General features: G+C 51.1%; 2 protein-coding genes across 6 annotated transcripts in view; one reads left to right on the plus strand and one right to left on the minus strand.

Annotated features, from left to right (window-relative positions):
- On the minus strand, positions 1–2275 carry SDF2 (stromal cell derived factor 2). Its single transcript, XM_069033248.1, has 3 exons — positions 2002–2275; positions 1708–1904; positions 1–1149 (listed from the first exon to the last, which is right to left on the minus strand). The coding sequence occupies exons 1-3, from the start codon at positions 2273–2275 to the stop codon at positions 862–864; spliced, it is 759 nt and encodes a 252-aa protein (XP_068889349.1). The 3' UTR covers positions 1–861.
- SUPT6H (SPT6 homolog, histone chaperone and transcription elongation factor) overlaps positions 2210–21259 on the plus strand; it is a 26786-nt gene continuing 7736 nt past the window's right edge. Inside the window, exons 1-28 of one of the 5 annotated variants that reach the window (XM_069033245.1) lie at positions 2234–2293; positions 2786–3735; positions 7528–7659; positions 8118–8270; positions 8431–8501; positions 9028–9223; positions 9901–9985; positions 10380–10653; positions 11791–11892; positions 12151–12264; positions 12744–12833; positions 13280–13422; positions 13669–13820; positions 14313–14411; positions 14573–14702; positions 14805–14955; positions 15318–15472; positions 15993–16188; positions 16397–16536; positions 16615–16732; positions 16829–16905; positions 17034–17169; positions 17569–17706; positions 18017–18184; positions 18868–18995; positions 20012–20219; positions 20665–20812; positions 21056–21198. In XM_069033245.1, coding sequence (XP_068889346.1) covers positions 7551–7659; positions 8118–8270; positions 8431–8501; positions 9028–9223; positions 9901–9985; positions 10380–10653; positions 11791–11892; positions 12151–12264; positions 12744–12833; positions 13280–13422; positions 13669–13820; positions 14313–14411; positions 14573–14702; positions 14805–14955; positions 15318–15472; positions 15993–16188; positions 16397–16536; positions 16615–16732; positions 16829–16905; positions 17034–17169; positions 17569–17706; positions 18017–18184; positions 18868–18995; positions 20012–20219; positions 20665–20812; positions 21056–21198 — 3624 coding nt within the window. In that variant the 5' untranslated portion in view covers positions 2234–2293; positions 2786–3735; positions 7528–7550. Of the gene's footprint in view, positions 2294–2316; positions 2453–2624; positions 3736–7527; positions 7660–8117; positions 8271–8430; positions 8502–9027; positions 9224–9900; positions 9986–10379; positions 10654–11790; positions 11893–12150; positions 12265–12743; positions 12834–13279; positions 13423–13668; positions 13821–14312; positions 14412–14572; positions 14703–14804; positions 14956–15317; positions 15473–15992; positions 16189–16396; positions 16537–16614; positions 16733–16828; positions 16906–17033; positions 17170–17568; positions 17707–18016; positions 18185–18867; positions 18996–20011; positions 20220–20664; positions 20813–21055; positions 21199–21259 lie in introns of those variants that run through there. The other 4 variants (XM_069033247.1, XM_069033242.1, XM_069033243.1 and 1 more) reach the window with 4 other exon arrangements.

The raw sequence follows: 21259 nt of genomic DNA on the forward strand, positions 1-21259 counted from the left end.
GGGTGACACCGGGTCCGGCAGCGGGATGGGGAGAAGGATGACAGTGGGGCGGCACGGGGTGGGGAGATGAGTGACTCCGGACTCTGGGGTGGAGTGATGGGGGTGACAGCAGGTCCGGCAGTGAAATGGAGCGAGGAGCAGGGGGGGTGACACCAGTGCAGCTCCGGGTTCAGACAGGGGGTTGATACCGGGTCTGGCACTGGATGGGGCAAGTGGGTGACACCAGGGGCAGCACCAAGATGGGGCAAGGGCAGATGACACCAGGTCTGGCCCCCAGTGCCAGATGTCCCGTGCGTGCCCTGCACAAACAGCCACACCACAGGGCAGGGTTCAGCACTTTTATAGCCCCAGGTCCTTGCAGGGCACAAGGAGCAGTTTGGGGTACAGCAAAGGGCACAGCTCCTAGAGACAGTAGTCCTTTAAGGGGGGGGGGTGGTCCTTGGACAGAGTGGGCTGGAAAGGGACAGGGAGGGAGTTTGGGAATTTGTTTTGGGTCAAACCTGGATGTTGGGCTTGGCTTCGTGCTAGATTTGGGATGTTGGGACCTGCTTTGTGCTGATCTAGGATGTTGGGCTCTGCTGTGGGTCAGGTCTGGACATTGGGATCTGCTTTGTAGTGGTTTTAGGATGTTGGGAGCTGCTTTGGGTCAGGTCTGGACGCTGGGACCTGCTTAGTGTCAGATTTGGGACAGTGGAATCTGCTCTGCATCAACTTCAGGACACTGGGATCTGCTTTGTGTTGGGGCCCTGTGTCAGTGGTGTGTGTCAGTCCCAGGTGGGGACAGGAGCCATCCCCCTGGGTTCAGCAGTCCCAAACACGGCAGGGCAGCGCCCGGAGGCTCAGCATCAGTCTGTCTGTCCCTCACAACTCGGCGTGGTACTGCTCCGTTTGGAAGGCCTCGCTGGGCTGCATGAAGATGCCTTCCATCACCTTCCAGTAGTTATTCTGGCTGGACGTGGCCATGCCATGCACCTCCTTCTGCCCGTGGATGGGCCGCCCGTACTGCTCCCCGGTCACCGAGAGGAAGACGTCGGTGGAGGTGTGCTGGAAGCGCACCTCATCGTCCCGCACCCAGTATGTCCCACTGCACACCACTGTCCAGTCGTCCAGGTAGTCACCCTCGCCGGCCTCCCCGAAGGCACTCACCTCCTGGGGGTGAAGAAGAGCTCGTTTGGGGGCCAGCATGAAAAAAGGGGAGGGTTGAGGTGGGCAGAGAAAGGGGCTGGGCCTAGGGGGGAGGAGGGACCTGGTTGTGACTGAGGCTTTGTTGGGACTTGGAAGGTCTGGTTGGGATTCAGGCACTGGCGGGGCACAGAGAGCTGGGAGGGAGTGGGGAACTAGGCAGGGCTGGCAGGGACCCAGCTGGGACCAGGGAAAAATATAGTGCTGGTAGGAACCCAGCCTGAAGAGTCTGAACTGGGAAACAAAATGGGACCAGTAGGGATACATCTGGGGCCAAGAATTACGAAACGCTAGTAGACATATGGGAGGATCTGGCTGGGAGAACCCAGGATTCTGACTGGGGAATAAGATGGGGCTGGCAGTACCGTGGGGGACGAGGGGGACCCAGGTGAGATGCGTAGGGACAGGGAGAACCCAGCAGCGACTCAGGGGACGCGCAAAGACCCGAGTGACAAGGCGGGCCCGGTCGTGCCCGGGGAAAGATGCCGAGCTCGGGGCGCAGGGGTGGTGACCCCCGGCCGGTACCTGGTTCCCGGAGAGCGGCGAGGTGAAGCGGTGGCTGTGCAGGTTGCGGCCGGTGCCCAGGTGCGTGAGGCGGATGGCCTGCCCGCAGCGCACCGGCGTGCCCCGCTGGCACACGGCGGCCGTGCGGCCCCGCACCCGCCAGTAGCTGTTCCCGTCATCCGCCGCCGACACCCCGGTCACCGATTGCTGCCCGCTGCCTGCGGAGGAGGGAGTACCACCATCACACCCAGCTCAGCCCAACGCGGGAGCCGGGGGGAAAGCGCGGAGGAAGGGGGAGGGGGCGCGTCCCGTTACCGGAGCCGTAGCGCACATCGTGCGAGTGCAGCCGCACGTTGTGCCGCACGTTGAGCAGCTTCACCACGGAGCCGCAGGTGACGGGCCCGGGGCCGCCGCGCCCCGCCGCGCCCAGCACCGCCACCAGCAGCGGGAGCAGCAGCGGGAGCAGCACCGGCGGCCGCCGCGCCGCCTCCATCCCGCAGGAAGCGGAAGCGCGGCCGCTCCGCCCGCCGGGAGGTCGCCGCTCGCCCGCTCCGCCCCCCGCGCTCGCCGCCGCCGCCGCCGCCTCCATTTTCCCTCGGCCCCTCGGGTAAGGCCGCGCCGGGCCCGGCGGGGCGGCGGTGGCGGGGAGCGGGGGTCTTTTACCGGGGGAAGGGCGCACCCGCGTTTGTCCCGGCCCGGGCGTCAGTCCCGGCCCGGTGCCGCGGCGGCTCCGAGCCCCGGTGAAGGCGGCAGGGACGTCCCCGAGGTTGGTGTCGGGCTGCGCCGCGGGCCCCGGTGCGGGGATGAAGCGGCGGCGGCCGCCCCGGTGCGGCCCCGGTGGCGGCCGTGGGTGGGGCTGGCGGCAGCAGGAGCCTCCCGGGGCGGCGGGCAGGGCCAGGGAGGCGAGGCGGTGGCCGGGGCCGGGGGCGGCTCCCCCGGGGCCGGGAGGTGCCGCAGCCCCCGCCCGCCGCGGCTGCGGGGTAGCGCTGGCACGGTGGGAAGCGGTGATGGCGTGGCTGTGGGTGTGAGGTGATGGCGTGGCGGAGCATCGGGATGCCTTTCTTGGAGAGGGAGAAAGGGTCTGACCTTCGTTTCTCAGCACGCTGGTGGTCCCGGACACCCCCACAATGCCGGTGTGATTCCCGGATCTCCGCTCCGCAAGTGTGATTCCCAAACCGCTGCGTTGGGCTTTCCAAACTTCTGGCGATGTCCTCCCTGAAAAGCCAAGGGCCTGGGAAAGCCCTTTTGGGTTTAATAAATGACTAAAAGGTGGCAAACGATTGGTGGTCACGGGGGAGTGAGGTTGTTGTGGAGTTTCAGAGTCATCTCCTCTGCTGTTTTTTTTTCTTTTCTGAATACGATGATGCGGAGAAGGAAGGTTACTCCTAAATTATTTAGGGTAACTAAACTGTGGGGAGTTGCAGAGACCAGATAACACCCGGTGGGAGTGCTGGTGTGGTAAATGAGATATGACAGAAGGTGTAAGGAAGATAACAAACACCACAAAACTGGCCCTACATCAGCTCTTGTAATTCAGGGAAGAGCAGTAGGTGTCTGAGCAATTGTTTCTTTTAAAACAACTTCAACACCTCGTTGTAGCCTGAGAGGGATATTTTGAAATTGCTTTAAAGGAGGAGAGAATGAAATAGAAAACATTGTCATGCTGCTGAGTAAGTGGTTGGCAGTTTGTGCCCTGGCAATTCTGGTTAGACCATCCCAAAAGGAGAGCGCTGGAAAAGGCAGGGGCAGGAGCAGAGCAGGTTTTTGGGTAATCAAAGCCCTCATGCCCTCACCTTAGGGGAGAACCTTGCTGACGGGGAGATACGATCCAGGTGCGTGAAGTCATGGGCAGGTCAGAGAAAGCGAGGAGGGAGCATCAGTTTTCTGTTTCTGACCGGAAATTATGATGCAGCAGGGCTAAAATAAACAGGCGGATGTGCTTTTTCGCACAACATGCTATTAAATGTGTCACCCTGCCACAGGACGTGCTGCCACCTGATAGCATCGGGGGCGGTGGGACCGACGGGAGCATTAAAACCAACAAAGCAGGTATGGGAAGTTCCTGAGCTGTGGTGGCTGCCTGGACTTTCCTTGTCCCCAGTCATCACTTCCCCCTGTGTTCCACCAAGCAGGGTGGGAGTGTCTGGTTTAGATGCCAACTTCAGAAATCTGTAAAACAGCTTTAAAAGCTAAATATAAAATTATGTATTGCCGATGTCAGGGCTGTCATCAGAAGTCCATGTGGATACCAGAGTGCCTCTGAGGAAGAGCTCAGCATCGAGGGGGTGCCCGTGAGGGTGGTTCCTCATGGTGTGGGTGCCTTGCAGTGCTTCACAGGGATGTTTTTGTTAGGCTCTTAAGCTTCAAATTAAAAGATGCCAAGATGATTTTGTCTGAGTTCTGTGGTGGAACACAGCCTGAAGATCGTTACTTAAGTGTTAAATCCACACGTTCCAACTCAACTATGGCTTGGGTTTTGGTTTTTTTTTATTTTAAGAAAACTGATACTGATTTCACTGAGAGCTTCAGGGAGTGAAACAGTGGCATTATCTTTGCAGTTCATTTGGGTTTTTCCTAGTCAAGACATTTGTTGTCAGTCTTGAACTCCTGTGGATGCACTTGGACTGTGCTAAAATTAATTTCACGAGCATTTAATTGACAAAATTAATAGATTTGGCTCTGCATTTTGAGTCGAGTTCCCCAGCTCTCTTACTGTCACAGAGCTTTCTGAATCCTCTGCAGTTTGGCTCTTTGAAGTGTGGCCATGAGAACTGAGCGAGATGTTCAGTGGTGACTTCGGCAGTGTGGTTCCACGGATCTGTGTGATCCTAAATGGACTGTGAGTTGAACCATGAAGTGGCAGAGGTTAGAACCATCCCTGCCCAAGCCCTCTCCCCCCCCCAAAAAACCCCACAGAACCAGTATTAATGTGGGATTGATGTCATTTCTCCCACAAAGGACTGTCTTTGCTGCACCCATGGTGTCCTAAAGCCGAGGTGAGCACTTGGCTTTGCTGGTTTGTGTATTCACACTGCTGTCCTGAGGTTGATTGCTGAATAATAAATATTTCTTGCTCTGAGGACACTGCTTGGTTATTCTGTGAGCACCACTGAAGTCTCCTGCCTTAGGTGGCATCCTTGTAGCTGGGAGAGTATCGGATGTTTCTGCTTTCTCTCACTCCACACCTGCTCAGGCTGTGAAGCTCGTGAGGGACTCTGCCGTTCCCAATGTCCTGAGCAGCCAGCAGATATCTGGATGTGTGAATGATTTCTGAAATCCTCAGGTTCTCACAAAGCAGCACTTGCCCTAAGGGCCCTGCCTCACCTCACGGAGCCTGCGGCTGATGTCCATCCTGGTCCTGACCTGATCAGAACTCAACGGTCCCAGTTAAAAGGAGCTTGTGGACTCTGGATCAGTGCCACTGTGCCCTTGAGCTGAGCAAAGTGCAGACACTCCTGATCAAAACAGCTGGGCTGGCCCAACACTCCTTGATCCAGAGTCTTTGAACCTCCTCAGGTCTCTCCCTGTGTGACCACACCAAGTTCTGTCTGTGCACCTCTGCTCACTTCCCTGGCTTGTTCTGTTTCAAATTAGGGCCTCCCTGGCACAGAGGATGGGAGAGGCACCTTTAATCCATGTCTGGTTCAACATCTTGTTTCTGTTTTCCGTGCTAAGTAACATCCCTGCTGTCCTGAGATGAATTTTTCTGGAGCTGAAAGCACCCGGGTTTGTGGGTGGTTGGCTTGTGTGGAACCTGCTTGGCTGGATCATTTAAATAAGATGGCTTTCTCAAGTCCCATTTGTTCCCTGTGTCCAGACAAATTTGAGTTGACATGGAGTGAAATTGCCAGGAAATTTTAGAACAAGTGATGAGGAAGAAAGTTGGAATTGTGGGCTGAACACTTCACTGGCAGAGAACGGTGAAATTGGATGTGGTGCTTTGATGAGATGGGTTTGTGTATTGATCATGGGCAGGAGAAAAACGAGGTTATTAGACTTGGAAATGCTCTAGGGAAAGCCACTCAGCCTGCAGGTTTGTGTATGTTAATGCACCCTGGTGAATACCTGTAGCAGGAGATTGGTGAGAAAGTGTGAAGTTGGCAGAATATTCATACACAGGCGGGTAAACAGAATCCCTGTTGCTCTACTGTGTGTAGTCACACGATTCATCAGTGGCATTTGTATCAGGAACACCCATTTAACTGGCATCAGTGCTGCCCTCTGAGGCATTGTTTCTGAGAGGGATGCTTAAATACAAGTGTGTGACTTCTAAAGTGTCCTCTTGAGAATAGGGATCCCACACTGAACCAGAGCAGTCCTGTCTGGATGCCGAGCAGTAGCCTTGGCCTGCTGTGATTTCTGCCTGTCTGGAGCATCCTGCGTTGGCCACAGCCATATATTCTGCAGCCAAGGATTAGGAGCTGCTCTCCACTCATGTCTGAAGTCTGGCAGAGGTCTTTCCCTCATCTTTGTTGTGGGTTTTCTTTAATGAGATACGGATGACGCGTTCCTTCCGAGCTGCTCGTATTTTAAGACTTAAAAGATCATCCAAGATCAGCCTTGCACCTTTTAACTCTAACTGAGCACTAAGTCCCTGTTTTTCTCCCAAGTTGTTGTGTTTGTGCAGCAGATGTGTGGATCTCAGGGCAGAACAAGAAATCCTGCACACGAGAAGCGTCATGGCAAAGCCTTGATCAGGTTGTCCCATATGGGACTGATTTCCTTCAGTGGGTTGTTTGCAGTGGGGAAATGATTATGGGAATGTTTTGAAGCGTGTTTGTTTAGGTATCATTCCTTACCATACGGGATTCTTTTCTCATCTTTTTCTTCCTCTGTTGTTTTTGCGTGTTTGTGTGTTGAGTTACGTCAGATGTAATTTAACATGGAGGTTTTGGCTTTAGATCTGACACCTCTGAGCTGCTTTTTGTACCTTCCCAAAGGCATGTTACTTCTTCCTGGGCTGGCATTTTCATCCTCACAGCCGTTTGAGGAGTTGATTTGGTTTTCCTCATAGCTGAGTCTTGCAAGCTTCAGTTGTTTTGATATACGTAAAAAGGAGATTAAAAAACTTCCTTTGAAAATTTCAAAAATATCAATGAGTTTGTAACCACCAGAAGTGGAAGGCTCAGAGAAACAGAACTTGGCAAACACTTTCCTTTGTGCCAAGCTTGATTTATATTGTTTCCAGAAACCCCAGTTGGGAAAAGCATCAAACAAAAGGTTCTGGATATAGAAAATGCGCTGGTTTTGTAGTTTTCCTGTTGCTTCCTCAACTCTGGATTGAGGCATGGGATATCCTGGCTCTGGCTTGTGGGTAGCCCCAAACCCCCAGCCCCAACCCAGGACCCCCAGACCTCTCTCCAGTTTGCTCCGTGGGCTCTGCAGAGTCTCACTCGCAGCCGGCGATCGCAGCTCAATTGAGGCCCTTTTCAGGGTCACTCTGGCTTCATCAACTGAGCCAGGATTAATCGTATTAAGATCCTAATTAGCTGGGCCGTGTGCCTGACATGGTGCAGCATCAGTGGGAGGGTGTGGATGGGATGAAGGCTCTGGCTGCGTGTGCCTTTCAGCCGCAGGAGCCGCGAGTGTTGCTGTGGCAGCTCCTGCCCTCCTCACCCAGACACGGGTTGGCAGGAGCTGGCAGCTCTTGGCTGCTGCTTTCTCCTGCCTAATATCTGGTGACAGGGATGTCCAGGCAAGGTGGACACTGGGTAATTCAGGGCCTCTGTAGCTAATTTGAAATGCTTCTTGCTTTAGCTGCTTTCTCTCCAAAACCTGAAGGGGGAAGTGCTGGTGTTCTGCTTGCTCAGCTGATGCCAGGGATGTTTCCTCTTTCCCCAGCTGCTGTGTGAGAGGCTGCAGCCATGTCTGACTTCGTGGAGAGTGAAGCAGAGGAGTCGGAGGAGGAGTACAACCAGGATGGGGAGGTTGTACCCAGAGTGACCAAGAAGTTTGTAGAGGAAGATGAGGATGGTGAGTTTGCTGAATTGTCTGTGTTTGTTGCTGTTCTGTTCTGCATCCTGTGACTCTGCAGATGGAGCAATAACTGGGCTATAATAGCAGGGCCATCTGTAGTCAATAATCTCAGCTGTTTGAGTGCTTCCTTTCTTCCAAGTGCTCCAAGAGGTTTTTATAATTGGCAATAAAATATATGCTACTTCACCCCCGTGGGACTTGTAGTCGCACAGTTTGGTAGTAAATGGTGAAAGCAGAGGAATTCTTCCAGTGTGACCACTCCACCTGTTCCCTCTGCAGAGAGAGCACGAGACAAGAAGTGGGGATCTGGCAGGAGCAGCTGGCTGGGTTCCGTGTCAGTAAAAGTGTTCAGTTAAAACTCTGTGTGGATGGTGTGGAGGAAGATGCTGCTTGCACAGAGCCAGGTCTCAGTGGATAAGCAGGAAGTGTCTAACACGTGCTGCTCTCCATCCCAGATGAGGAAGAGGAGGAGCTGAACCTCGATGATCAGGATGAGCAGGGGAACCTGAAAGGATTCATTAACGATGATGACGATGAGGAAGAGGAGGAGGAAGCCAGTGACTCTGGAGACTCCGAGGATGATGTTGGGCACAAAAAGAGAAAGCGCAGTAAGTTTTGTGATGATTGTTACTAGTAGGTGTAATGCTGGCAGAGAGCATCCTCTGCCCTGGGTGTCTGCATGAGCTGGGTAAGCTGTGCCCTTCTGGGCTTAGTGCATTCCCAGATTAGTAAAGGGAGAGTGTAACTGATCTCTGGTCTCTTCTTCAGCTTTTGATGACCGCCTGGAGGATGATGACTTCGACCTCATTGAAGAAAACTTGGGCGTTAAAGTTAAAAGAGTGAGTTGTGTTCCCATGCTGCAGTTAATGGTGTGGTGTGTTTTAGCACGGAGGAGGGTGGGCTCCAGCCTGGCATGAGCAGACAGTGCCTCCCATCAGCTCCTGCCCTCTGGGAAAGGGAGAGCTGAGTGCTTGAAGGAAGCAGGATCTCTCCTTGCCCAAGCAACTGGGACCTGGCTGCCTGGAGTTTGCAAAGCACTTTTTTCTGCTTCCCAAAGTCTGTTGTGCTCCTCCCTTTCCACCTCTTGAGGACAGTCTTCCATTCCTGTGTGGTGCTAACCTCAAGGTCAGCACAGGCTGTTACAGACTCTAAAGCTCTTTCTCTAACATTAGAGTCACGTCAGCCAGGCCAGCACTGGTGGTGACAGCACACAAGTGGCACAGGCACACCTCCTGAGGGGGTGGCTCTTCTGCCCTGTGTGCCTGTGTCGTGCTGGGCTCCATCCTGCTCCCTCCCAGGTGCCTGCAGAGGAAGTGCAGTGCTGAGCCAGGAATTGTGAGCACTAGCAGGACATTTTTCTTGCAGCAAAAATTCAGGCGTGTGCGAAAAATGTCTGATGATGAGGACGATGAAGCAGAAGATTATGGAAAGGAAGAGCATGAGAAGGAAGCCATTGCTGAAGAAATCTTTCAGGATGGTGAAGGCGAGGAAGGAGGGGAAGCTGTGGAAGCTCCTGTTGCTCCACAGGAAGAGGAAGAGGAGGAGGAGGAAGATGAATCTGGTGAGTGTGGGTGGTCCTAGGATTTGTCCTAGGATTAAAGCACAGGAGCAAAGTTCAGACTTTCTGTGAGCTAGCAGTGTCCAAAAGCTGTGACCCTGTCGTGGCAAAGCTCTTGTTGGTCTGATTAGTACAATTCTTAGAATTAAACATTTCTGAGTGACAGGTTTTGTTTGTCTGTCTGAACCACTTCGTGCAGGAGCACGTTTTGTGTGCTGAGGTCTTGAACACCTCCCCTAAGCTGCCTCAAAAATGAAAATGCTTCAGAGGAAGGCATTCAAGGCACTGTTAGTACCTCATAGCACAGTGCATGCCTGCCCTACCCCTTCAGCATCAGCCTGTCCCTGCTGCTATTACCATACCAAAAAGGTTTCAAGAATTCTTTCCACTGTCCAAAGCAGCCAGGCCTTTCCTGACTGTATTTTCAGCGCACTGAGCTGCAACTAATTGCCAAATGGCTTTGCCTGTGTCTGGAAGTTTGTTCCAGCTTGTTACTGTGGTTCAGGCTCCTGGAGTGTGTGAGATTGGTGTAGGAGATGCTGTGGGGAGCTGGGCAGACTGACAGCCAGCAGCAGCCTAAGTCTGTGGTGGAGGCTCACAGTTGCACTGGCTGAGCTTTGTCAGAGGTACCAGTTCTATATCCAAGTTCCCTGACCACTGAATTGCTTCTCAATGTCCAGACATTGATGACTTCATTGTGGATGATGATGGACAACCTCTGAAGAAGCCAAAATGGAGAAAGAAGCTTCCAGGATACACAGACGCGTAAGTATTGATTGGAAGTTGGCCTGGAGCCTTGAAAATACTGCTCAGCTCACTCGGTTCTTGCAACTGCAGAGTGATTCAGCTTGTGGTTGGATTCTGCTGGTCTTTTTCCCAGAAGAAACCTGGTAAATTTAGACATAGAGCTTTTAGTGTGTGATTTCTCAAATGTGTGACTCCTTTTTTCCCCTGGATTTTTTTAAAGGGATACCAAAACCAGGCCCTTAAGAGAAATATTTGCAGCAAAGCTCAGAGTTTGTACCTGTCCGTGATTTTTTGGCCTGGGTGGGAAACTGAAGCTTAGATTTGGGCACCCCTGGCCTTCTCTGTGTGGCTGTAAAGATGTTCTGTGAACCGCACTGTGGGGCTGAACAACAGGGGGTTTTTTGCCTTCCAGTGCTTTGCAGGAAGCCCAGGAAATCTTTGGCGTGGACTTTGACTACGATGAATTTGAGAAGTACAACGAGTACGATGAGGAGATGGAGGAGGAGTATGAATATGAGGATGAGGAAACCGAAGGGGAGACCCGTGTGCGGCCCAAAAAGACGACCAAGAAACGCGTCAGTCGCCGCAGCATCTTCGAGATGTACGAGCCCAGTGAGCTGGAGAGCAGCCACCTCACGGACCAGGACAACGAGATCCGCATGACAGACATGCCTGAGAGGTTCCAGGTGAGGGAAGGGGCTGCAGCTCTGCAGGCAGAAAGCATTTTGGCTCCCAGGCCTGGGACATGCAGGCTGGCTGGATTTTGGAATCTCTTTTTCATTCTTGGACGACCCTACCTGTCAAATGCACAGGTTAAAATATCAGTGACTTTGGAGCTGTTGAACCTGTTGAGTCTGGGTTTGGCTTCAGTCACAGCTTCCCTGTGGCCACTGGGTGCCAGTGTTGCACTGCTGAAGTGCAGGGTTTGGGCTCTGCTGAGGTGGCTTTGTGCTGGATGATGTTGGACATATGGAGAGCAGGATGCAGTGCCAGGGAAGGCTTGGGAAGGCTTCTAGCCTACCTGTGTGCCAGCCAACACATAACTGCTGTAACCCACTTCACTCAGAGTGATGGGACTTACGCTGCTCTCCATACAAAGTGCTATTTGTGCTGTGAGGAATCCCTCTGGTGTCTCATATTTTTGTCTTAATTTTACCCTGTATTCAGATTTTCACTGAATAATCCATCTCCCTTTAGTGTATGTTAGTATAACTCTGTGCAGAGGTTTGTTACCCTTCTCAGTTTTCCAAAGGACCTTTTTTCCTAATCCAGCCTGTGCCAAAGAAGGGAGGGAATGCTGTCTGTAGTGTCTTCTGGCTGTAGGTGGCCTGTTCACACATTTGTCATCTTCATGGATGTCAGTGGTGATTAGAGCAGCACCTCTGAAAGAGAAGTGGCTGAGACTGAGTGCCCAGAGAGGCTTTGGAGCTGCTTTATGTTCTGTTACTCTGTGGCTGCAGCAAGAAAAGTGGTAGCAGGGCACAGATAGATTGGAACAGAGGATGTAACTGCAGAAAATTTGGGAGTCTGGTGGGAAGTGGAGATATCCTCCCTTGATTTTCACAGCAGACTTTGCACTATTGCAGGCCTTTCCACAAGCCTTTGACAGGATTGTAGCTGCCTTTATCTAGTGTAAAGCTGCTGCAGTTTCCTGTGTGCTCAGAAGGTGCAGCCATTGAAGTGATATCCTTGGCACCCCGTAGGTGGGGGGTCCCCAGAGGTAACCCGCAGCTCAAACCAATGATTTCCAGGCTTCTTGGAAACGTGGCAGTGCAAGCCCTGGTGCTGCACGTGCCTCTGCTCATGCTGTTGTCTTTTCCCAGCTGAGATCCATCCCAGTGAAGAGTGCTGAAGATGATGAGCTGGAGGAAGAAGCTGACTGGATTTACAGGAATGCATTTGCAACGCCCACCATCTCCTTGCAGGTAAAGGACTGTGCTTGGGATTTGTTCCCAGGCACATTCCCTGCTGATAGGAATGTGATGCCCAGTACCACCTTCATTTCTGGTTTTGAGCAGGTCATTTAACATGTGTGTCTTCCTTTTTGCATCCATGAAACAGGACAAAAAGGAACACAAGGAAGTTGAAAGAACCACAGTTTCTCAGCCTTAACTTGGGGCTACTCTTTTAGGGGGTCAGCTCAGGAACAGAGTGAATAAACACCATGTGTTTCTCCTTTTTAGGAGAGTTCTGACTACCTTGACCGTGGGCAGGCCAGCAGCTTCAGCCGCAAGGGACCCAGCACCATCCAGAAGATTAAAGAAGCCCTGAATTTCATGAGAAATCAGCATTTTGAGGTAATCTGCAACTTCTCTTCATTACCAAGGTCTGTCTACTTATCCTGACAGGATTAGCAGGGCTGCTGGAAACATTTAGGGCACATAGAAGGGGCTGAGATCCCTGGTTGCCTCTCCTGTGACAAAATGATGCTCCTTTGGGAACTGCAACTCGTCCTATGTGAGCTGTGGCTATGCAGGTTTTTAAGGCCTGTTTGACAGAGCTGCTGTCATTGTCTTTCCCTAATTCTGGACAAATTGAGGCTGAATGAGGTGAGGGAATTTCTCTTGAGCCTGGCTTGGTCCATCCAGTCTGTTCTCTGAGGTGTTGCCTGATGTTGCAGAAGTTTTTTAGCCTATGTGGTGTATTCTTTGGTGGAGTAAGAACTTGCCTCATTAGCTTGTTCTCCCACATGGAACAGGAGCTCTGTGTGGGCTCCTGGCTGCCAGGAACAGCCCAGTCCCCTGCACAGGGGTGATGAGTTTCATTTCTGACCCAGGTGCCGTTCATCGCCTTCTACAGAAAGGAGTATGTGGAGCCAGAGCTGCACATCAACGACCTGTGGAGGGTCTGGCAGTGGGATGAGAAGGTGAGGAATATTTTCATTGCTGTTTGTCCCATCCATCTTTGTCTTCCCACCTGATACTTTCAGCAGAGTTCGTTTTGGCCATGTTTGGGTTTTTTACCCATGTCTTTTTGCATGTTTGCTGACATGTGGTGGTAAAGGGATTCAAAAAAAATCCTTCCCCTTCACTGAGTTCCTTTTGTGCAGTGACATTTCCTGCCAGCAATGCAGGTTGTTTCTCTACTATCAGATCCAAACCTTGATTTTTTTTGTTGTTTTTTTTCTATTAATATCTTTGAGATGAGACCTGCCACATGTCACGTTTGGCTTTGGCTGTGGATGAAGATTTTAATGATTATTTTTATATGACAAATATCCCAAAATGCTGCAAGTCCCTGTTTGGGAAGGGAGGAGACAGGTGACACACTGCAATGAGGTGTTTCACTGGAATTCTTTTGTTCTCATGTCAGTGGACCCAACTGAAGATCCGCAAGCAGAACCTGACACGACTGTTTGAGAAGATGCAGGCCTACCAGTATGAACAAATCTCTGCTGACCCAGACAAGCCCTTGGCTGATGGAATAAGGGCCCTAGATACTACTGACATGGAGAGGTAGAGTGCCATGACTTTTATATTCATCCTAAAATGACTTAAAATGTGCATTGAATTACCCAAACAGCACAAGCACTCTGGCCACTGCAGAGCACCAAAAAAGCTAATAATGAGAAATACTTAAAATTCTTTTGCAACATGAGTCCAAGGGCTCCTCTGCTGCCTAACCTGAGTCAGAGCAGGTTCCTTGAGTGCTCTGAGCACGGCCCAGCTGCAGGCAGGGTGTAACGTGCTGGTTTTCCATAGGCTGAAGGACGTGCAGTCCATGGATGAGCTGAAGGATGTGTACAATCACTTCCTGCTGTACTATGGCAGAGACATCCCCAAGATGCAGAACGCTGCCAAGGCTGCTCGCAAAAAGCAGAAGCGTATCCGGGAGGATGGTGAAGAGGAGGAAGGTTTGTCTCCCCACGTTTGATAATTTTCTCCTTGTGGGCTGCTTGAAAACCCTGGTTCAGAAGAGCAGGATGAAGGTTTGGTGAAAAGCCCATGTGTTTGCACAGAGCATCTCTGCTGGTCATTTCTGTCTCAAGTTAGTCCCAGGTCTTTCAGGCACCTCTGAAAATGTTTAGGGTTTGCCACACAAGGTGCTTTCCAATGGAATATGAATGTCACCTCTTGTGTCAGGGATCAGCAAGCAAGAATCAGCCATCTTGATGTGTGTTTTAATGTGCAACCCAGAGATACTCCTATTAAAACTGAACATAGTGACACTGAAGATAGTGTTTCCAGGGTCTTTTTCCAACCCTGAATAATTTTAAGGCCACTGTGACCTTTGAGATGCCTTTGTGAGATTTAGGGGCTCTGTTGCAGGTTGTGTTTTATCTCTTTATTGTGCTTCTGACGTGCTCCAGCTGTCTGGATGCCTTTCTAATGTATCCTTCCTACAGGTGAAGGGGAGGATGCAGAGGATGATGAGCAGAAGGGGCCTGAGCTGAAGCAGGCTTCCCGAAGGGATATGTACACCATCTGCCAGGCAGCTGGGCTGGGTAAGGCTCTGCTCTGTCCTGCTGAGCGTGCAGTGGCCTGGCCCACATGCTCTGCTGGGTGCTGTGACTTACCTGTGCGAGGAAGACTGGTAGTTTTGCTCACTATTGGCTTGCAATACCCTTGTCCTCATTGGTTTTTTGGTTTTTTTTTCTTTTACCAGATGGTCTGGCTAAGAAATTTGGTCTGACACCTGAGCAGTTTGGAGAGAATCTCCGAGACAGTTACCAGCGTCACGAGACAGAGCAGTTCCCTGCAGAGCCCCTGGAGCTGGCCAAGGATTATGTGTGTAGGTCAGTATGTGGGGTTCCTTGTGGAGTTAACTGTGGATGTAATGCAAGTGAGGGGATCTGGGGACATTTTTCTAAGCCTTCACGTTGCATTTTTGCTTGTAGTCAATTCCCAAGCCCAGAAGCTGTGCTGGAAGGAGCTCGGTACATGGTAGCTTTGCAGATCGCCAGGGAGCCCTTGGTCAGACAGGTCCTGAGACAGACTTTCCAAGAACGAGCTAAAATCAACATTTCACCAACCAAAAAGGGGAAGAAGGTAAGGAAGGGAGCTCTGACTCCACGGCTGAATTCAGGGAAGGATCCAAATAACACACAAATACTTGTTCTCCCATGTCAGTGGCAGCTCTGAATAAATCTCAGAGCCCAGCTCAGCAGCATGCTGCATTTTTAGTCTCAGCATTTTACCAGATGAGATGTTGCCTTCAATTATTGGAACAGTCTCTGTTTCTCTGGGACTGGGAAGCAATTCCACTGTGTCCTGCTGGGGAAGGAAATGCAGACTGGCAGGCATAGGGCTGAGGGGGTATTGAATAAAAACCATTGTCTGCTGTGGCATACAGAAGGATCTTTCTTCATGAATGCCCTGTGTGCATGCTGACTGTCTCTCCTCTTTCCCAGGATATTGATGAAGCCCACTATGCCTATTCCTTTAAATACATGAAGAACAAGCCTGTGAAGGAGCTGCGAGATGACCAGTTCCTGAAAATGAGCCTGGCAGAGGACGAGGCGCTGCTCACCATAGATATCAGCATTGACATGAAAGGAGTGGAGGGGTGAGTTCCCACTGGCTGTGCCATCCCTGGCGTGGCACAGCTCATTCATCCAGTGCTGCTGTGCTCTTAATGCTCCTCTGTAACCCAAACTACTCCTGCAAGTCATGGCCTCAGTCAGTTTCCTGCACCTCCAAGTCAAGCAGCCTTTCAAAATTCTTTTATTGTCTTGTTGAAAACTTTAGCAGACATCTGTCTTCCTCACTTGAAGGCAAACTCTAAAACCTTTGGGATTTTTGTGGAAGATGGAGCTTGTTTCCCAACCAACTTGGTTCCTTCCCTGCACATCTGAGTGGCCACACTGTGCAATATGGGTGTGCTGGGGTGTCTGAGCTCTGTCTACAACATCTCTTCTGCAGCTACAGCAGCATTTGATGGGAGGGTTGGCTCTTCCCTAATTTTTTTCAAGCAGCTACCTGAATCTGAGGCGCTGCTACTGCATCCCTGTGCAGGAACCTGCCAGTGATGGTGTCCATGCAGGTGTTTGGAGTCTTTCTCTATCTCCTCTTGTCCTTTCTTGCAGTTATGGCAGTGACCAGACATACTTTGAGGAAATCAAGCAGTTCTATTACCGGGATGAGTTCAGCCACCAGGTGCAGGAGTGGAATCGGCAGCGCACCATGGCCATCGAGCGCTCCCTCAACCAGTTCCTCTACGTGCAGATGGCCAAAGAGTTAAAGAACAAGCTGTTGGTGGAGGCCAAGGAGTACGTCCTCAAGGTGAGATGGGGCACAAGTTTGAGACAGAGCTGGGCTTGCAAATGCTGACAGTTCTGGGGATAGCTGCTGACAGGTCATCCACAGGTTCTTGGGAAGGAGGAGGAGGCAGGGATTGAGTCTGGTTTGACTTCAACTCCAGAGAAGGGCTGTGCCAAGGCCCCTGCAGTGGATTTTCTCACTCCTCTTTGTCCTTTCTCTGCTCTCCCAGGCTTGCAGCCGCAAACTGTACAACTGGCTAAAGGTTGCTGCCTACAGGCCAGATCAGCAAGTGGAGGAAGACGATGATTTCATGGATGAAAACCAAGGGAAAGGGATCCGGGTGCTGGGCATTGCTTTTTCATCAGCCAGGTAGGAGGCAGGGAGTGGCCTCTGTATGCATGTCCAGCTTTAGCAGTCCTCCATGTCTGAGTGATCTCTGTTTGACAGGGACCACCCCGTGTTTTGTGCCCTCGTTAATGGTGAGGGTGAGGTGACAGATTTCCTCCGACTGCCACATTTCACAAAGAGAAGGAATGCCTGGCGTGAGGAAGAGAGGGAAAAGAAGGTGAGCCTTGGTGCAGCTGTCACTGAGATGAACGTAGGTAGCTCAGGACAGAAACCCTCTAGCTTTTCTACTCTGATTTTCTACTTTGCTTTCCAGGCCCAGGATATTGAAACCTTGAAAAAATTCCTCCTGAACAAGAAGCCTCACGTGGTGACAATTGCAGGCGAGAACAGGTCAGTCTTTGTGTTCCTTCCACTTCCCAGTCTCTTTGCAATCCTTTCCTTGTGTCTGTCTACATTTTACTGTCTCCAGGACCCAGCTCTGTGCTGTCCCATCAGTCCCTTTGGCTGTCTCTCCCTAGGGATGCTCAGATGCTGATGGAGGATGTGAAGAGAATTGTTCATGAGCTGGACCAAGGGCAGCAGCTGTCCTCGATCGGAGTGGAGCTGGTGGACAATGAACTGGCCATCCTCTACATGAACAGCAAGAAGTCTGAGGTGAACCTTCTGCTACTCCAGCTCTCCCTTAGTCTGTTGCTCATTCGTGCTGTGTCATCCTCCATTTGTTGTGCTGGCCTTGCATCATCCTCTGTCTCATATGATCCATCTGGACAGTCACATACTGATCTTTGGATCAAGGCAAAACATCTTAGGCTTCCCTGAAGAGATCAGCACCAGCAGATGCACAAAGTGGATATTGATGTAGTTGGAAATGAGTGAGATTGTTCCATTACTGATTGCATTAAGAGCTCCTGGGAGCCTTTGACCTCAGCTTTCTTTGCCCTGAGTACCAAGTGCGTCCTTGCTCCAGTCCCTGTCTGATGTGTCCTTTGCTGCTTGCGGTACAAAGTGTGGAAACACCACGAGGGTTTTGCCTGATTGTGTGTCCTGTTGCAGAATGAATTCCGGGATTACCCGCCCCTGCTGCGTCAGGCCGTGTCCCTCGCTCGCCGCATCCAGGACCCCCTCGTTGAGTTCGCCCAGGTCTGCAGCTCTGATGAGGATATTCTCTGCCTGAAACTCCACCCTCTGCAGGTAAATTTTCCTTGGGCAAGGGAGATCCTTCTCCACAAGAGAAAGCGGCCTGTGAGGGTTTGCTTTCAAAGAAAAGGTTTCCAAGTTAAACTTGTGCAAGTTCTGCCTGTTCTGTGCCATATTCAGGCTACACAGCACCCTTCTTTCTTTTTTTTTTTCCCTTTGCTTCTTCCTTATCAGCCTTTAGGCTGTTCTCAGGGGTAACTGAGGTGCAACACAGCTCCTGGGAGCCAGTGTGTTGTGTTTGGCTCATGGCAGAGGGATGCACAGATCCATCTTTTCCAGGGCTAACACCTCTTCTCTCTGCCAGGAGCACGTGGTGAAGGAGGAGCTGCTGAACGCGCTCTACTGCGAATTCATCAACCGTGTGAACGAGGTGGGGGTGGATGTGAACAGGGCCATTGCTCACCCCCACAGCCAGGCTTTGCTGCAGTACGTGTGTGGCCTGGGACCACGCAAAGGCACTCACCTGCTGAAGGTAAGGAGGCTTCTGGCCCTGCCTACAAAAACAGCACGTCACCAACACTGTGTGAGTGCTCAGGAGGTGACTCAGGGTCCCGTGTGCCAGGTGCAGCTGACAGCTCTGTTGATGTGTGTTTTTACCTCGCTGTGCCTCGCCCCGAAGCTACACGTGGACTTGTGTCCTTGACAGACCCAAACAGCTCAGCAGATCCGTCAATCCCAGCCAGCTCCCAAACCCACAGGAATGGATGTGCTGTCAGAGCGTCAAGACACCTCCACAGTGTAGAAAACACCAGGCAAAAAGCCAGCACTTTTCCTGAGAGTTGGAGCCGTGATGATGTGGAATCATCATCTTTCACACAGTGTTGAGGCACTGGCAGGGAGCAACAACTTAAAGAGTTGTGATGGGCGTGTGTCAGATGCTTTAAACACTGCAGTGTGCTGTGTGAATCGTCGGCTTTTTTCCCAGAGAATCACAATGGTTTGGGTTGGAAGGGACCTTAAATATGTAATTCCAACCCTTGGCCATGGGCAGGGATACCTTCCACTAAAGCAGGTTACTCAGAGCCCCGTCCAGCCTGGCTTTGAACAACTTCCAGGGATAGGAAGTCCACAGCCTCTGTGGGCAATCTTGTGTTTGAATAGCAGGGTTTATGCTCTTGCCTCTCTCAAGGTTTATATTCTTACCTTTCTCTGCAGATCTTAAAACAAAACAACACCCGTCTGGAGAACAGGACCCAGCTGGTTACGATGTGTCACATGGGACCCAAAGTGTTCATCAACTGTGCTGGCTTCATCAAAATTGACACAGCATCGCTGGGTGATAGGTGGGTATTGGGTTGTATTTGATGTCCTATGGGGTGTGGAGTTAGTGTGAGTGACAGGCTGAAGCAGTGACCTTCCCTGAGTCAGTGTTCCCCAGAGTTTCCGTGTGGCCCCTCTGATTTTTAGCCAAGTTCAGCTATTGCTGGTTATTAATCTGATTCTTAATGGCAGCTACACTTGCACAGCAGCAGTGTGAGCTGCAGAACATGAATTATATGGCTTACTCTGGGGTGAAAGACCCTTTGTGGTCAAGGGGAACTAAACTAAAACCAGTTTTTCCCTCAAATAGTTGTCATGCAGTTGTCAGTAACCCATGGGCACTTCAGCTTAGTTTCTGCCTGGTCCTTCTGACAGTATTTTATTTTTCTAAAGTTTCAACCTTGAGAAATAACTCAGCAATTTGGCTTCCTCTTAAACCAGTAGCAATACTGGGACTTTTATGGAGCATTAAGTTACTGGTGACTGCACGAGAGGGGTTTTGAGGACAGCTGTGACCTTGTTTCTGAACCTCTGACTGCTTTGCACAAAGGGTCACTTACTGGAAAGGTGCTTTCTCCAGGGTTTTTTGCCTTTGAAAAGCAATCTGCGAAAGGACACCTGGCTGAATTCCTGCACTGAGTGATCCAACCCCACTAGATCCCTTGATTCTTGCAGGATACAAATCCCAGAGATGCCGGGGGCAAAGTGTAGCCCATCCAAGCAGCTCGATGGCAGCACTGGATTTGTATGAGGAGAGAAACTGCAGGGAGCTGTGTGCTCATAGAGCAGCTGTAGTACACAAGGATCAAATCCACCCAGCATCCAAAATGCCTGGCTGTATCTTTGGAGCTGCAGACTGGAGTTTGCCAGGTCTTGCCTTGGCTCCTGTTGGCTTAGCAATGAATAATTCATAGTGTCCTTTTTGGAGCTCTTTGTTCCATGGAGGGCAGGGGTGGTGCTCAACATTGTGCTTGATCATTGAGCTGCAGGAACAGCTGGAACCCTCAGAGCCCTGATCTGAGCATTGGTTTTGTTTCAGCACTGATTCCTACATTGAAGTCCTAGATGGCTCTAGGGTCCATCCTGAAACCTATGAATGGGCAAGGAAAATGGCAGTGGATGCCCTGGAATATGATGAGTCAGCTGAGGATGCAAATCCTGCAGGAGCTCTGGAGGAGATCCTGGAAAACCCCGAGCGCCTGAAAGACCTGGATCTCGATGCCTTTGCTGAAGAACTGGAAAGACAGGTGTGTTGGGGATTCCTGGTGCTGAAAAACAGAGGAGAAGCTCTGCTGCCCAGCTGGCATTCTCATGTTTTATAGCTGGTGACCCTTTATCCTTTTTAGGAGCTGGGCATTAGCTGTGCCGTCGTAAAATGTATAAACAGCAATGATGAGCAGTCAGTGTCTGACAATGGCATGTAGTAAATGCTTGCAGAAAATGCACTTGGGGCAGGAGACAGTAATTGGACCATTTAAGCTCTTCTCCCTGAATTTTTTTGTAAATATGTTTGTCCTTTGACCTCCTCAACATCCTGTGACTAAGTTTCACCATTTGTAGGTACCTGCTGCATTCCGCTTCTTTAAATTTGCTGTTTGATAAGTTCCTTGAGTTCTTCCATAACTGACACTGGGTTCCCTACTGACCTTCTTCCTGCTGCTCATGCCTTTATAACCTCTGAATCCCACACAGGGCTACGGTGACAAGCACATCACTTTGTATGACATTCGAGCTGAGCTAAGCTGCAGATACAAGGACCTGAGAACCCCGTACCGTTCTCCCAACACAGAGGAGGTCTTCAATATGCTGACCAAAGAAACTCCAGAGACATTTTACATAGGTACATCCCTGTCCACATCCCTGCTTTCTGTCCTCCTAAGTTGACACAGGATGTGTGAAGGTGGGCAGAGGGATCTTAGTGAGCGTGATGCTGGGACAGTGCTGTGGTGGAGTGTGAAGCAGCTTTTCAAGTACCTGGGTGGTCTCCTAAAACCTTCATGCATGAATAACAACCTTAGGTGGAGGAAACTGCCCAGCTCTGCAGTTCTTCAGTCTTTCCCTCCCCTCTCCCATCACCCCACAGGTAAAATGATCATCTGCAACGTGACTGGGATTGCCCACAGGCGCCCACAGGGAGAGAGCTACGACCAGGCGATACGGAACGACGAAACTGGCCTTTGGCAGTGCCCTTTCTGCCAGCAGGACAACTTCCCAGAGCTCAGTGAGGTGGGGCTGCTTCTCCTGACAGGCCTGCCTTAGTCAGGAGCCTGCTAGCAGCAGGCTGGAG

This window comes from Aphelocoma coerulescens, chromosome 19, assembly GCF_041296385.1.
Source record: "Aphelocoma coerulescens isolate FSJ_1873_10779 chromosome 19, UR_Acoe_1.0, whole genome shotgun sequence".
In the NCBI taxonomy this organism is placed as follows: domain Eukaryota; kingdom Metazoa; phylum Chordata; class Aves; order Passeriformes; family Corvidae; genus Aphelocoma; species Aphelocoma coerulescens.

Bases quoted from the DNA above. Each gene is read 5' to 3' on its own strand.
- SDF2 (XM_069033248.1), bottom strand. From the start codon at position 2,275: ATGGAGGCGGCGGCGGCGGCGGCGAGCGCGGGGGGCGGAGCGGGCGAG. The intron at 1,905-2,001 runs GTAACGGGACGC...CCTCCTCCGCAG, and splicing joins CGATGTGCGCTACGGCTCCG to GCAGCGGGCAGCAATCGGTG. The intron at 1,150-1,707 runs GTACCGGCCGGG...CTTCACCCCCAG, and splicing joins CGCCGCTCTCCGGGAACCAG to GAGGTGAGTGCCTTCGGGGA.